We start from the raw sequence: 15,197 nt of genomic DNA on the forward strand, positions 1-15,197 counted from the left end.
CTTGTATGTGCTTAAGGGGTAGTGTGATCCTCCTAGTTGAGGAATATAGTAAACATTATTTCCCAAATGCACTTGATAGCAGGGAGACTTTTTCCAGGGCATTTTATGGGTTTAATGTTTGCAGAACACAGATGAGGAGACACTGTTCTATCTCTAAAGACCCTTATGTACATTCTTAGTGGCAGCCTTCCTTACCTCCACAAGAAGTAGTGCTGCAGTTTTAGAGGCTGATTGTCAGGAGGATACCATCTCTTCTCTTTTGAGACTAGATGGTTGTCCTTTTGGTCAGGGCCTCTTTGGTCAGAATGGCACAGTAGGAACAAGATCTGCCTTTGGCATTCCTTGGTACACACTGAATCAAGCCTGAGGCCCAGAAGGTCCCTGGCTGAGCATTGCTTTCCCACCCTGTACCTGTTCCCAGTTCCATTTCAACTGGCACTCATCCACTCTGTACACCACGTACCAAAGTAGTAACATGGCAAAGGGTTCTGCTGGTAGATTGAGCCCTCTGGCCAAGCTCTGCCTCTCTCCTAACTTAAGGATTGACTCCCACTGAGAATGCTCCAGAAGAGTCTTCCTTGGAAAATATACTCAACCAAGATAAGGAAGGAATGTTTCATAGCCTTGGTCCCTGAGTGGAGGAAACCCTTCCTGTTTATTCCCACACCTTACTTCATTAACTCCAGCTCCAACCAGCTGCTCCAGGCTATCTAAATGGTATGGATAGAATTTTTAAGGGCATAGAGCCCCAGGTAGATGACAATGTTTTCACAAACACTTGCCTTTTTCAGATACTTGCAATTCCCATTTTATTTATTCTTAATTTTTATGGACACATAGTAGGTATATATGTTCATGGGTCACATGAGATATTTTGATACAGGCATACAATGCGTAACAGTCACATCAGGGCAAATGTGGTATCTATCACCTCAAGCATTTATGCTTTGTGTTACAAACAATCCACTTATACTCTTTTAGTTATTTTTAAATGTACAACTAAATTACTTTTACTATAGTCATCCTGTTGTGCTAGCAAATATTAGATCTTATTTATTCTTTTTTTTTTTTATTCATTAGTCATCCCCACTTCCCCCATCCCTCCACTACTCTTCCTAGCCTTTGGTAACCATCCTTCTACTCTCTGTCTCCATGAATTCTGTTGTTTTAATGTTTAGATCCCACAAATAAGTGAGAACATGTGAAGTTTGTCTTTCTGTGCCTGGCTTATTTCAGTTAACATAATGTCCTCCAGTTCCACCCATGTTGTTGCAAATGACAAGATCTCATTGAGTTTTATGGCTGACAAGTAGTCCCTTGTGTATACGTACCACATTTTCTTCATTCATCTGTTGATGGACACTTAGGTTGCTTCCAAATCTTGGCTCTTGTGAATAGTTTTGCAATAAACATGGGAGTGCAGATATCTCTTTGATATACTGATTTCCTTTCTTTTGGGTACCTACCTAGGAGTGGGATTGCTGGATTGTGTGGTAGTTCTTGAACTCCTGACCTCAAGTGATCCACCTGCCTCGGCCTCCCGAAGTGCTGGGATTACAGCTGTAAGCCACTGTTCCTAGCCGGTAGTTCTATTTTTTTGTTTTTTGAGGAATCTCCAAACTCTTCTTCATACTGGTTGTACTAATTTACATTCCCACCAACAGTGTATGAGAGTTCCCTTTTCTCCACATCCTTACCAGCATTTGTTAGCCTGTCTTTTGGATAAAAGTAATTTTAACAGGTGTGAGATGATATCCTGTTGTTGTTTTGATTTGCATTTCTCTGATGATCAATGATGTTAAGCATCTTTTCAGAAACTTGTTTGCCAATTGTGTATATTCTTTTGAGAAATGTCTATTCATATCTTTTGCCCATTTTGTAATCAGATGATTAGATATTTTCCTATAGAGTTGTTTGAGCTCCTTATATATTCTTGTTATTAATCTCTTGTCAGATTGGTAGTGTGCAAATGTATTGTTCCATTCTGTGAGTTGTCTCTTCATTTTGCTGATTGTTTCCTTTGCTATGCAGAAACTTTTAACTTGATATGATCTCATTTGTCCATTTTTACTTTAGTTGCCTGTGTTTGTGGGATATTACTCAAGAAATCTTTGCCCAGTTCAGTGTCCTAGGGAGTTTCCCCAATGTTTTCTTACAGTAATTTTATAGTTTGAAGTCTTAGATTTAAGTCTTTAATCCAATTTTATTTGATTTTTGTATATGGCTAGAGATACAGATCTAGTTTCATTCTTCTGCATATGGATATCCAGTTTTCTCAGACCCATTTATTGAAGAGACTGTCCTTCCCCCACTATATGTTCTTGGCACTTTTGTAAAAAAAAATGATTTCACTGTAGATGTATGGATTTGTTTCTGGGTTCTCTATTCTATTCCATTGGTCTGTGTGTCTGGTTTTATGCCAGTACCGTGCTGTTTTGGTTACTATAGCTTTGTAATATAATTTGAAGTCAGGTAATGTGATTCCTCCAGTTTTCTTCTTTTTACTCAGGATGGCTTTGGCTATTGTGGGTATTTTATGGTTCCATATAAATTTTAAGATTTTTTTTCTATTTCTGCGAAGAATGTCATTGTTTAGATAATGATTGCATTGAATCTGTAGATTGCTTTGAGTAGTGTGGACATTTTAACAATATTCATTCTTCCAGTTCTTGAACATGGAATATTTTCCCATTTTTTTGTGTCTTCTTCAATTTCTTGCATCAATGTTTTATAGTTTTCATTGTAGAGATCTTTTATTTCCTCAGTTAAGTAAATTCTTAGTGATTTTACTCTGTAGCTATTGTAAATGGGATTACTTTTCAATTTATTTTTCAAATTGTTCCCTGTTGGCATATGGAAATCCTAGTGATTTTTGTGTGTTCATTTTGTCCCCTGCAACTTTACTGAATTTGTTTATCAATTCTAATAGTTTTTCATTGAAGTCTTTAGGTTTTTCTAAATATAAGATCATATCATCTACCAGCAAGGATAATTTGATTTGTTCCTTTCCAGTTCGAATGCCCTTTATTTCTTTCTCTCGTGTGATTGCTGTAGCTAGGACTTCCGGTACTATGTTGAATAACAGTGGCAGTGGGCATCCTTGTCATGTTTCAGACCCTAGAGGAAAGGCTTCTAGTTTTTCCTTATTCAGTATGACACTAGCTATGGGTCTATCATATATGGCTTTTTTTATGTTGAGGTATGTTCCTTCTATATCCAGTTTTGTAATGGTTTTTATCATGAAGTGATGTTGAATTTTTCCAGATGCATTTTTAGCACCACCATCAATTGAAATGTTTATGTGGTTTTTGGCCTTCATTCTGTTGATATGATATATCACACTGAGTTATTTGTATATTTTGAATCATCCTTGTATCCCTGGGATAAATCCTACTTGGTCATGAAGAGATATCTTTTTAATGTGTTATTGAATTCAGTTTGTTGGTGTTTTATTAACGATTCTAAATCAATATTGTTTAGAGATATTTGGCTTGTAGTTTTTTTAAATGTGTGTTTGTTTAGTTTTGGTATCAAGGTAATACTTCTGGCCTCCTATAATGAGTTTGGAAGTATTCCATTCTCTATTTTCCAGAATCATTTGAGTAGAAGTAGTATTAGTTCTCCTTCAAATGTTTGGTAGAATTCGGCAGTGAAGCCATCAGATCCTGGGCTTTTCTTTACTGGGGAACTTTTTATTATGACTTCAGTCTCATTTGGTCTGTTCAGGATTTTTTCATGATTCAGTTTTGGTACATGGTATGTGTCTATGAATTTATTCATTTCTTCTAGATTTTCCAATTTATGGGCATATAGCTGCTCATAGTAGCCACTAATGAGCCTATGAATTTCTGCAGTATCAGTTGTAATTTCTCCTTTTTCATCTCTGATTTTATTTATTTATTTTATTCATTTATTCTCTCGTATTTTCTTAATTATTCTGGCTAAAGATTTGTCAATTTTGTTTGCCTTTTCAAAAAAACCAACATTTTGTTTCATTGATCTTTTGTACTGTTTTCTCCATTTTAATTTCATTTATCTCTGTTCTGATCTTTACTATTTCTTTTCTTCTACTGATTTTGAGTTTGGTTTGCTCTTGCTTTCCTAGTTCTTTAAGATGAATCATTAGGTTGTTTATTGAAGGTTTTTCTTCTGTTTTGATGTACGCATTTATAGTTATAAACTTCCCTCCTAGAACTGCTTTTGCTGTTTTCCATAAGTTTTGGTATGTGTGTTTCCATTATCATTTGTTTCAAGAAATTTTTCAATTTACTTCTCAATGTCTTCATTGACCCACTGGTCATTCAGGAGTATATTGTTAATTTCCATGTGTTCGTATAGTTTTCAAAATTCCTCTTGTTATTGATTTAAAGTTTTCTTCCATTGTGGTCAGAGAAGATGCATGATGTTATTTCAATGTGTTTTGAGTGTTTTAAGACTTATTTTGTGACGTAACATATGGTCTGTCATTGAGAATGATCTGTGTACTGAGAAGAATATGTATTCTTCAGCACCATAAGATAGGGCAAGAAAGAGAAAAGAAAAAAATTAAAAATTAAAAAAAATGTGTATTCTACAACCATTAGATGAAATGTTCTGTATCTTTTAGGTTTATTTGGTCCATAGTGCAGATTAAGTTTGATGTTTCTTTGACTATTTTCTGTCTAGAAGATCTGTTGAATGCTTAAAGTGGGGTGTTGAAGTCTCCAGCTATTATTTTATTGGAGTTCATCTCTTTCTTTAATAATATTTTCTTTACATATCTGGGTGCTCCAGTTTTGGGTGCACATATATTTATAATCATTATATCGTTTTGCTGAATGGACCCTTTTATCATTATATAATGACCTTCTTTGTCTCTTTGTATAGTTTTTGTCTTTAAATGTATTTTGGCTGATATAAGCCTAGCTACTTTGCTCTTTTTTGGTTTCCATTGACACAAAATATATTTTTCCATCTTTTTATTGGAGAGTTTACTTATATTCAGTGTTGTTATTGATAAGTAAAGATTTATTCCTGCCATTTTGTTATTTGTTTCCTGGTTGTTTTGTGGTCTTCTCTTCCTTCTTTCCTTCCTGTCTTGATTTTAGTCAAGGTGATTTTCTCTGGTGGTATGATTTAATTTCTTGCTTTTTATTTTTTCTGTGCCTGTTGTATGGTTTTTGATTTGAGGTTACCATGAGGTTTGCAAAAACTATCTTATAATTCACTATTTTAAGCTGATAACAACTAAACACTGCTTGCATAAACAAACGAAAAGAAAACTAATAAAAACTCTACACTTTAACTTTGTCCCCTACTTTTTAATTAACTTTTTAATTTTAATTCTTTGTTGTTTCTGTTTATACCTTATTGTACTGTCTATGTCTTGAAAAGTTGTTGTAGTTATTTTTGATTGGTTAATCTTTTAGTCTTTCTACTTAACAGTAGTTTACATACCACAGTTACAGTGTTATAATAGTCTGTATTTTTCCGTGTACTTATTTTTGCTGGTGAGTTTTGTACCTTCAGATGATGTCTTATTGCTCATGAACATTCTTTTCTTTCTGATTGAAGTACTCCCTTTAGCATTTCTTCAAGGACTGGTCTGGTGTTGAAATTCCTCAGTTTTTGTTTATCTGGGAAAGTCTTTATTTCTCCTTCATATTTGAAGGATATTTTCTCCAGATACACTACTCTAGGGTAAAATTTTTTTCCTTCAGCCTTTTAAATATGTCATGCCACTGTCTCTTGGCCTGTAAGGTTTCCACTGAAAAGTCTGCTGCTAGGTGTGTTGGCGCTCCATTGTATATTATTTGTTACTTTTCTGTTGGTGCTTTTAGGCTCCTTTCTTTATTCTTGACCTTTGGGAGTCTGATTATTAAATGCCTTGAGGTGGTCTTCTATGGGTTAAATCTGGTTGGTTTTCTATAACCTTCTTGTACTTGGATATTGATATCTTTCTCTAGGTTTGGGAAGTTCTCTGTTCTTATCCCTTTGAATATATTTACTTCCCCTTTCTCTTTCTCTGCCTCCTCTTTAAGACCTGTAACTCTTAAATTTGCCCCTTGGAGGCTATTTTCTAGATCTTGTATGTATGCTTCATTCTTTCATTATTCTTTTTTGCTTTTGTCTCCTCTGACTGTGTATTTTCAAATAGCCCACTAATTCTTCTGCTTAATCAATTCTCCTATTAAGAGACTCTGATTCAATCTTTAATATGTAAGTTGCATTTTTCTACTCCAGAATTTCTTCTTGACTCTTTTTAATTTCAATCTCTTTGTTAAATTTATCTGATAACATTCTGAATTCCTTCTCTGTGTTATCTTAAATCTCATTGAATTTCCTCAACACAGCTATTTTGCATTGTCTGTCTAAAAAGTTGCATACCTTTCTCCACCAGGATTGATCCCTGGTGCCTCATTTAGTTTGTTTGGTGAGGTCATGTTTTTCTGGATGGTCTTCATGTTTATTGATGTTTGTCAGTATCTGGGCATGGATATTAAAAAGTTAGGTATTTATTGTAGTCTTCACATCATGGGCTTGTTTTTACCTGTCCTTCGTAGGAAGGCTTTCCAGGCATTCAAAAGGACTTGGGTGTTGTGATCTAAGTCATAACTGTATTAGGAGACTGAAGCCTAGTAATTCTGTTATTCTTGGAGACTCATAGACTCACACTGGCTTGGTGGTCTTACATAAGATCCAGAATACTTCTCTGTATTACCTGGCAGACTCTTCTCTTCCCTTACTTTCTCTTAAACAAATGGAGTCAGTCAGTCTCTCTTTCTCCCTCTTTTTCTGTCTTCCTTTCTGTCTGTCTATCTGTCTCTGTGCTGAGCCACCTGGGGCTGAGGTGACACAATCACCCCTGTGGCCACCATCACAAAGACTGCGCTGGGTCAGACCTGAAGCCAGCACAGCCCTGAGTCTCACCCAATGTCCACTATAATCAATACTTGGCTAACACCTATGTTTGCTCAAGGCGCTAGGGCTCTGCTATCAGCAGTTGGTAAGGCCAGCCAGGCTTGTGTTCTTCCCTTCAGGGTGGCAATTTCCTCCAGGCCCTGGACTGGTCTAGAGATGCCATCTGAGACCTAGGGGCTAGAGTTAAAAACCTTAGCAGTCTACTTGGTATTCTGTTCTGCTGTGGCTTAGCTAGTCCTTGAACCATGAGAAACAGTCCTTCCCACTCTTCCCTCCCCTTTCCACAGGCAGAAGAGCCTCACTCCATGACCACAACCACCAGAAACCCATGGGGAGTACTGCCAAGCTACTGCTGATGTTCACGTAAGGCCCAAGGGCACTTCAGTAAACTTGTGGTGAATTCTGCCAGACTGGGATTCACCCTTCAGGGCAGTGGGCTCCCCTTTGGCTCAGGACAGGTCGAGAAATGCTGTCTAAGAACCAAGTCCCGGACTCAGGACTTGCTTTGTGCAAAGAACCTGCTTTGTGCTCTACCCTACTGTGACCAAGCTAGTACCTAAAGTGCAAGACAAAGTTCCCTTTACTTTTCCCTTTCCTCAAGCAGAAGGAGTTTCTCACCACAGCCATCAGAGTTTCAAATGTGTTGTGTCTCAGCTGAAGTCAGCACCTCTCAGAATCTCACCCAAGACCCACAGCTTACTACCTGGGTATCCCTACTGGTTATTCAGGGCCCAGGGCCTCTTTAGTCATCAGGTGATAGGCTTTGCCTGGACTGGGTCCTTCACTTTACAGCAACAGATTCCCTTCTGGTCCAGGGTGTGTCTACAAATGTCATCCAGGAGCTAGGGCCTGGAATGGAGCCTTACAACCGTGATCAGTTCTCTATCCTACTGTGGCCAAGCTAGTATTCAAGAATCAAAATAAAAATCCTCTTTACTCTTCCCTCTCCTCTCTTCAAGTGGAAGGAAGAGGTCTCTTTTGGAGTTGTGTTGCCTAGAGTTAGGGGAGGGGTGGCACAAGCACTCCCTTAGCTGCCCTAGCTAGTTTCTCAGTAGCTTGCATCACCCCTGAGTCCACTTGCTCCAATCCCAGCTCAGCATTAAGACTTGCAGTCCCTGTGGTCTAGGTTGTCTTTCAAGTTTATTTATGGCCCCACAGCACTTCAGCCCACAGTAACGAAGCTGGCTCGAACTCAAGTTCCCACCACTGGGATGGGCGATTCCCCTCTGGCTAGGGTTGATCTGCATGCTCCCTCCTTGTGTGGGCATCACCTGAGTTCCACTTGGTTTTGCTTTCCACTGTAACAGGGAAGCACTGAGTTTAATGTGAAGTCTCATAATTACTGCACTCTCCTCCTCTCAAGCACACAGATTTCTCTGAGCTATGCAGCTGCTGTAGGGGAATGGGAGAGGGGTGGCATTGGCAATTCAAGACTGTTTCCTGGCCGGGCGCGGTGGCTCAAGCCTGTAATCCCAGCACTTTGGGAGGCCGAGACGGGCGGATCACAAGGTCAGGAGATCGAGACCATCCTGGCTAACACGGCGAAACCCCGTCTCTACTAAAAACACAAAAAATTAGCCGGGCGAGGTGGCGGCGCCTGTGGTCCCAGCTACTCGGGAGGCTGAGGCAGGAGAATGGCGTGAACCCGGGAGGCGGAGCTTGCAGTGAGCTGAGATCTGGCCACTGCACTCCAGCCTGGGCGACAGAGCGAGACTCCGTCTCAAAAAAAAAAAAAAAAAAAAAAAAAGACTGTTTCCTATTTCCTCTTCTTTTCAGAGATATTAAGTTAAAATCAGATACCATGAGAGTCCTTACTTGATGTTTGGTTCTTTTTTTGTTTGTTTGTTTGAGACAGGGTCTCACTCTGTCACGCAGGCTGTAGTGTAGTGGTGCGATCTCAGCTCACTGCAACCCCCACCTCCTGGGCTTAAGCAATCCTCCCAGCTCAGCCTCCTGAGTAGCTGGGGCTACAGGTATGTGCCACCTTGCCCAGCTAATTTTTGTATTTTTAGTGGACATGGGGTTTCGCCATGTTGCCCAGGGTGGTCTTGAATTCCCTGGCCCGAGCAATTCTCCTGCCTCATCCTTCAAAAGTGCTAGGATTATGGGCATAAGCCACTGTGCCCAGCTAATTTTTGTTTCTTATGAAGATGCTTTTTTGTGTGTAGATAGTTGTCAAATTTGGTTTTCCTGTCAGGGGCACAGTGGGTAGGGTATTGTATCCCACCATCTTCCTTCAACCCTCCAAATCAATGTAACTCCCATTTTTAAAAAGTAAGTAAAGGTGAAAAAAGTAAGTAAAGTGGGCAAGTGTAATTATTTAACTACCAAAATGTGAGGCTATGCTTTAAATATTGGTCTTCAAATTCTGAATCTATTATTTATTCCACCTCATGACAGATACATCAAAGAAAATGCCAGATGGTCCTCTTTGACAGTCTTGTGTCTTGTATAACTTATTTTTACCATGTGGAAGCAACAATATCTCTTTCACTAATGTCATCCTTTAGAGAACAACAGCCTTCAAACATGGGAGCAGTGTGAGAAATAATCTCAAGCATTAAATGGATCGTGGCAAATAAGTGGAGCGTCATCAAATTAGTGTTCTGTATGTGTTGTATAGTTTAATCCTATAGTGAAAATATGTCAAAAAGAAGAAATAAAAAGCTTTATGGACTTTATTACCACCTGATAATTAGGGTTGATCAGGATATTTCCTGTTCTAGAGGGACTTGAAATCATACAATGTTCTGTGGTGAAGGGTGAAGTAATTGAAGCATCTTGAATATGAGACCCACATACTATTCTAGACAAGGAAATTCTCCATTGCTTGTTACTTATCTGTAATTTGATTTTAACTTTAAGAAACTCACTGATACTTAAAATTTCCATCTTTTTCATGATGTAAAAATCATATATTTAACTTCACAGTTATTCAGATGTTAATAGTTTTATAATTATCTCATTCAGCTAGTGGTTTACTACCTGTCAATATCTGTATCAAAAGAAAAGAAAACAAAATAATATGAAAATTAGATTTAGTCATTTTGCCATTTATTGGCAACTCAGGTGAAAAGCTTTGATGATATAGAAGTTTAAAGCTGTGGTTTAAACTTAATGTATTAGTTCATTCTCATGCTGCTATGATTAAATACCCAAGACTAGGTAATTATAAAGAAAAGAGGTTTAAGTGACTCACAGTTCAGCATGATTCAGGAGGCCTCAGGAAACTTACAATCATGGCAGAAGGCACCTCTTCACAGGGCAGCAGGAGAGAGAATGAGTGCAAGAAGGAGAAATGCCAGATGCTTATAAAACCATCAGATCTCATGAGACTCGCTCACTATCATGAGAGCAGCATGGGGGAAACTGCCCCCATGATCCAGTTATCCTCCACCTGGTCCTGTCCTTGACACATGAGGATTATGGGAATTACAATTCAGCGTGAGATTTGGGTGGGGACAAAGAGCCAAACCATACCATTTTGTGCCTGGTCCCTCCCAAATCTCATGTCCTCACATTTCAAAACAGAATCGTGCCCTTCCAACAGTCCCCCAGAGTCTTAACTCATTCTAGCATTAACCCAAAAGTCCAATTCCAAAGTCTCATCTGAGACAAGGCAAGTCCTTTCCACCTGTGAGCCTGTAAAATCAAAAGCAAGTCATTTACTTCCTAGATACAATGGGGGTACAGGCATTAGGTAAATACACCCATTCCACAGGGGAGAAATTGGCCAAAACAAAGGGGCTACAGGCCCCATGTAAGTCTGAAATCTAATAGAGCAGTCATTGAACCTTAAAGTTCCAAAATGATCTCCTTTGACTCCATGTCTCACATCCAGGTCATGCTGATGCAAGAGGTAAGCTCCCATGCTTTGGGCAGCTCTGCCCCTGTGACTTTGCAGGGTGCAGCCCCGCTCCTGGCTGCTTTCACAGACTGGTATTGAGTGTCTGTGCAGGTGCACAGTGCAAACTGTCAGTGGAGCTACCATTCTGTGGTCTGGTTGACGGTGGCCCTCTTCTCATAGCTCCACTAGGTAGTGCCCCAGTGGGTACTCTGTGTGGGGGCTCAGACCCCACATTTCTGCTCCTCACTACCCTAGCAGAGGTTCTCCCTGAGGGCTTTACCCCTGTAGCAACCTCTGCCTGGACATCCAGGCATTTCCATACATCTTCTGAAATCTAGGTGGAGCTTCTCAAACTTCAATTCTTGACAACTGTGCACTCACAGGGCCAATACCACATGTAAGCCACCAGGGCTTGGGGCTTGCACCCTTTGAAGCCATGACCTGAGTTGTACGTTGGCCCATTTTAGCCATGGCTGGAGCTGGATAGGCAGTGGCCACAAAACCATTTTTTCCTCCTAGTGCTCTGGGCCTGTGATGGGAGGGGCTGCCCTGAAGGTCTCTGACATGGCCTGGAGACATTTTTCCCATTGTCTTGGTGATTAACATTCTGCTCCTTGTTTCTTATGCAAATTTCTGCAGACATCTTGCATTTTTTTTCCCCCCAGAAAATGGGTTTTTGTTTTCCATCACATTGTCAGGCTGCAAATTTTCTCATCTTTTATGCTCTGCTTCCCCTTTAAATACAAGTTCCAATTTCAGATCGTCTCTCTCAAGGTTAAAGTTCCACAGATCTCTAGGGCAGGGGCAAAATACCTCCAGTCTCTTTACTAAAACATAGCAAGAGTGACCTTTCTATTCCAGTTCCCAATAAGCTTCTCATCTCCATCTGAGACCACCTCAGCCTGGACTTCATTCTTCATGTCACTATCAGCATGTTGGTCAAAACCATTCAATAATCTCTAAGAAGTTCTAAACTTTCCCACATCTTCCTGTCTTCCTCTGAGCCCTCCAAACTGTTCCAACCTCTGCCTGTTTCCCAGTTCCAAAGTCACTTCCACATTTTGGGTATATTTATAGCAGTACCCCACTCTACTGGTACCAGTTTACTATATTAGTCCTTTCTTGCTGCTATAAAGAACTCCCTGAGACTAGGCAGTTTATAAAGAGATTTAATTAACTCACAGTTCTGTATGGCTGGGAACGCCTCAGGAAACTTACAATCATGGCAGAAGGTACCTCTTCACAGGGCAGCAGGAGAGAGAATGAGTGCCAACAGAGGAAATGCCAGATGCTTATAAAACTATCAGATCTCATGAGAATTCACTCACTATCATGAGAGCAGTATGAGGGAAACTGCCCCCATGATCCGATTACCCCCACCTAGTCCTGCCCCTGATGCATGGGGATTCTGGGGATTACAATTCAAAGTGAGATTTGGATGGGGATGCAGAGCCAAACCGTATCACTTAAGAACTTAAAAAATAATAATATAATAACTTATAGGGACTCCTAGAAATAGATAAACAGAGGCCTGGGAATTCTACAGGTAAGTAACAACAGTGGGCTATAGAGAAGAGGAAGTTAAGTTTTTGTCTCTGCACTCTTTTTTTTCTATATACTTTCAAACATTGTACTACATAAATGACCTCATCTGTTATATTCCACTTTCATCTCTGGGTGAATTATAGCCATTTTTTTTTTTAAAGTAATGTTTTCCCCTAATTATAAAAAAAAAAAAAGAAACCTTTTATCATAAAAAAAATTGGAAAATTCAGAAAAATGTGAAGAGAATTAAGATCACTGGGAGTAACCAGTATTGACATTTTAGAGATTTTTTTTTTCCTTTTTTTTTTTTTTTTTTTTTTTAAGAGTCTTGCTCTGTCACCCAGGATAGAATGCAGTGGCACAATCTCAGCTCATTGCAACCTCTGCCTCTTGGGTTCAAGCAATTCTCCTTCCTCAGCCTCCTACGTAGCTGAGATTACAGATGCCACACCCAGCTGATTTTTGTGTTGTTAACAGAGATGGGGTTTCACCATATTGGCCAGGCTCATCTTGAACTCCTGACCTCAAGTGATCCACCGGCCTTGGCCTCCCAAATTGCTGGGATTACAGGTGTAAGCCACCATGCGTGACCATTTTAGAGTAATTCTTACTAGTATTTTTAATGTCTGCTTATACACACACACACACAAATATATATATTAATATAAAATTGGGCTCATTGAAGATGCTGCCTGGAGCACAGTACTGGCAATACTCTGCTCTTTCCTTTGTTTCATCTCCCAGCATGAAGACATATACTTTTCCCAAGAGACTATCAATGGGCCTTGGGGACATTATATATGAGGGTCTCAGGGTCCTGTTATTAGCTGTGAGTGGGAAGGGAAGAAGGGTGTGGGTGATTCCACATGTCAAAGGGCTTCTATAGTCATGAAGCAGACAGACCTGAACCAAGATGGGCAGGCACTCCCTAGAATTTTCACTCAGCACTTGTGGTAATCCACGTGTGCATCCCAGGGAACTGAGATGGGAGTGGTGTTGGCACCCTCAGGTCCCTGGATGCGTCCACTATTTTTTCTTTCCTGTGAATGCCTTTGTCCTCAATGTGCAAAGATAATCGGGAGTTGAGTGCTACTCATTATATTTAGGAACTTTGTTCTCAAAGGTAGTGATTACTGTCCTATTTTCCATCTCTCTCCTCGAAACAATTTCTGGGAATTACCTCAGCATTTGGATGTGAAAGATGTTGTCATCTTCATTCCTTTTTGCCCTGCAGGGCATTCTGTGGTCTGGGGAAATAAGCAGGTATTCTTAGTTGAATTTAGTTCTCTAGTCTGAATTGTCTCTTCCTCTGCCTCCTTTCATTTTGGACTCTCCTTTTTGCCATACTCTAGAGAGAACGTGGAGGATGGGGCCAGGCAGAGAGCCTGGAGGTTAACCAGAAATTTAGCCAGATCCACGTTGATGCCACATCACATCTTTCAAAAGGACGATTCCTTACCCAGTTACCTGCCACTTGACTTGCCCCTCAGACGTTTCGGTCGCTACCAAGGAGTTGAGGTTGTGGGCAAAGCTGGATAGTTTCTGTGCTTTCTGTAGCACTTGGTAGGGGAGGTCTGAAGGGACTTGGGATGCTCTGCCGTTTGCTTTATTGAGAGAAGCAGGGATGATGTGTAGCTTACTAAGTCTATAATTATGTTTCTTGTTTTGTTTGGTTGTGTTTAGTAAGTTAATTTTTTCCTGATTCTAAAGGAAATACAGTCATGTATTACTTAATGATAGAGATACATTCTGAGAAACATGTCATGAGGCATCACACAGAATGTCATAGAGTGCACTTACACAAACCTAGATGGGCTGGGACAGCCTACTACACACCTAGGCTATGTGGTATGGCCCATTGCTCCTAGGCTGCAAGCCTATATGGTATTGTACTGAATACTGTAGGCAATTGTAATACAATGGTAAGTATTTGTATATCAAAATATATCTAAACATAGAAAAGGTATGGTAAAAATATGGTATAAAAGATTAAAAAGTGGTACACTTGTATAGGGCAGCTCTGTTATAACCTTATGAAACTACAGTTGTACATGTGGTCTCTTGTTGATCAGACGTCATTATGCAGCTCATGACTGTATGTACCCACGATAGACAATGTGGTATGGGTTTTTCATTAGCAAAACAATACATACTTTTACTTTTAGCAAACTAAAAATATAGAATCTTAAAATTGAACCAATGGCTACCTAGCCCAATTCAGTCCATCTGTCCTTCATGGTGGGGAGAGGAGGCCTAGGAGCAAGGCCTGGCAGGCTCTGGGCAGCCTTTGTGATTTGAGAGCACTCACCTTCTCTTACCTCAGTATCCTTAACACAGAAATAGGGATAAAGAGAAGTGGAAGACAGATAGGGTTTGTCTAATTCTGTAATGACATTATTATGAGTGGTACTCGTTCTTTTTTTTTAATAGACGGGGTGTCCAGTCTCACTCGGTCACCCTGGCTGGAGTGTGGAGTGTAGTAGCACGATCGTAGCTCACTGCAGCCTAGAACTGCTGAGTTCAAGCGATCCTCCTGCCTCAGCCTCCCATGTAGGTGCATGCCACCACACCAGACTATGGTACTAGTTCTTAAATGTCAGTGTACATGGGAAGCTTGTTTAAAATTTAGATTTCTTAGTGATCTAAGAAATTGGAGTCCTAGCCAGAGAGATTCCGATTCAATAGCTCTGAAGTAGAGTCCAAAAATCTGCATTAACAAGCATCCAAACGTGTATATGATAGGGAATTTCAAGAACGAAACTGTAAGAAACACATGATAAGAGAATATACACCAACTAAAGTGAGAAATGAAAGAAAGTATTTTAATTATAACAAACATCTAGTCACTAGTCCAAATAGCTTAATTATTTTCACCTTTTCTTCACTGCTCCTTATTAACCTGCAC

At 39.8% G+C, this 15,197-nt stretch overlaps 1 protein-coding gene across 13 annotated transcripts in view; it reads left to right on the forward strand.

The window, feature by feature from the left end:
* UBE3D (ubiquitin protein ligase E3D) overlaps positions 1 to 15,197 on the forward strand; it is a 210,066-nt gene that overhangs the window by 118,010 nt on the left and 76,859 nt on the right. For 2 of the 13 annotated variants that reach the window (XM_045390288.3, XM_045390283.3), the window contains exon 10: positions 9,301 to 9,921. The exons of 8 other annotated variants lie outside the window; for them this stretch is intronic. In XM_045390288.3, the coding sequence (XP_045246223.1) occupies positions 9,301 to 9,444 (144 nt within the window). In that variant the 3' untranslated portion in view covers positions 9,445 to 9,921. Of the gene's footprint in view, positions 1 to 7,187; positions 7,264 to 9,300; positions 9,922 to 15,197 lie in introns of those variants that run through there. 3 more of the 13 variants (XM_065543798.1, XM_065543799.1, XM_065543796.1) reach the window with 2 other exon arrangements.

This window comes from Macaca fascicularis, chromosome 4, assembly GCF_037993035.2.
Source record: "Macaca fascicularis isolate 582-1 chromosome 4, T2T-MFA8v1.1".
NCBI lineage: Eukaryota > Metazoa > Chordata > Mammalia > Primates > Cercopithecidae > Macaca > Macaca fascicularis.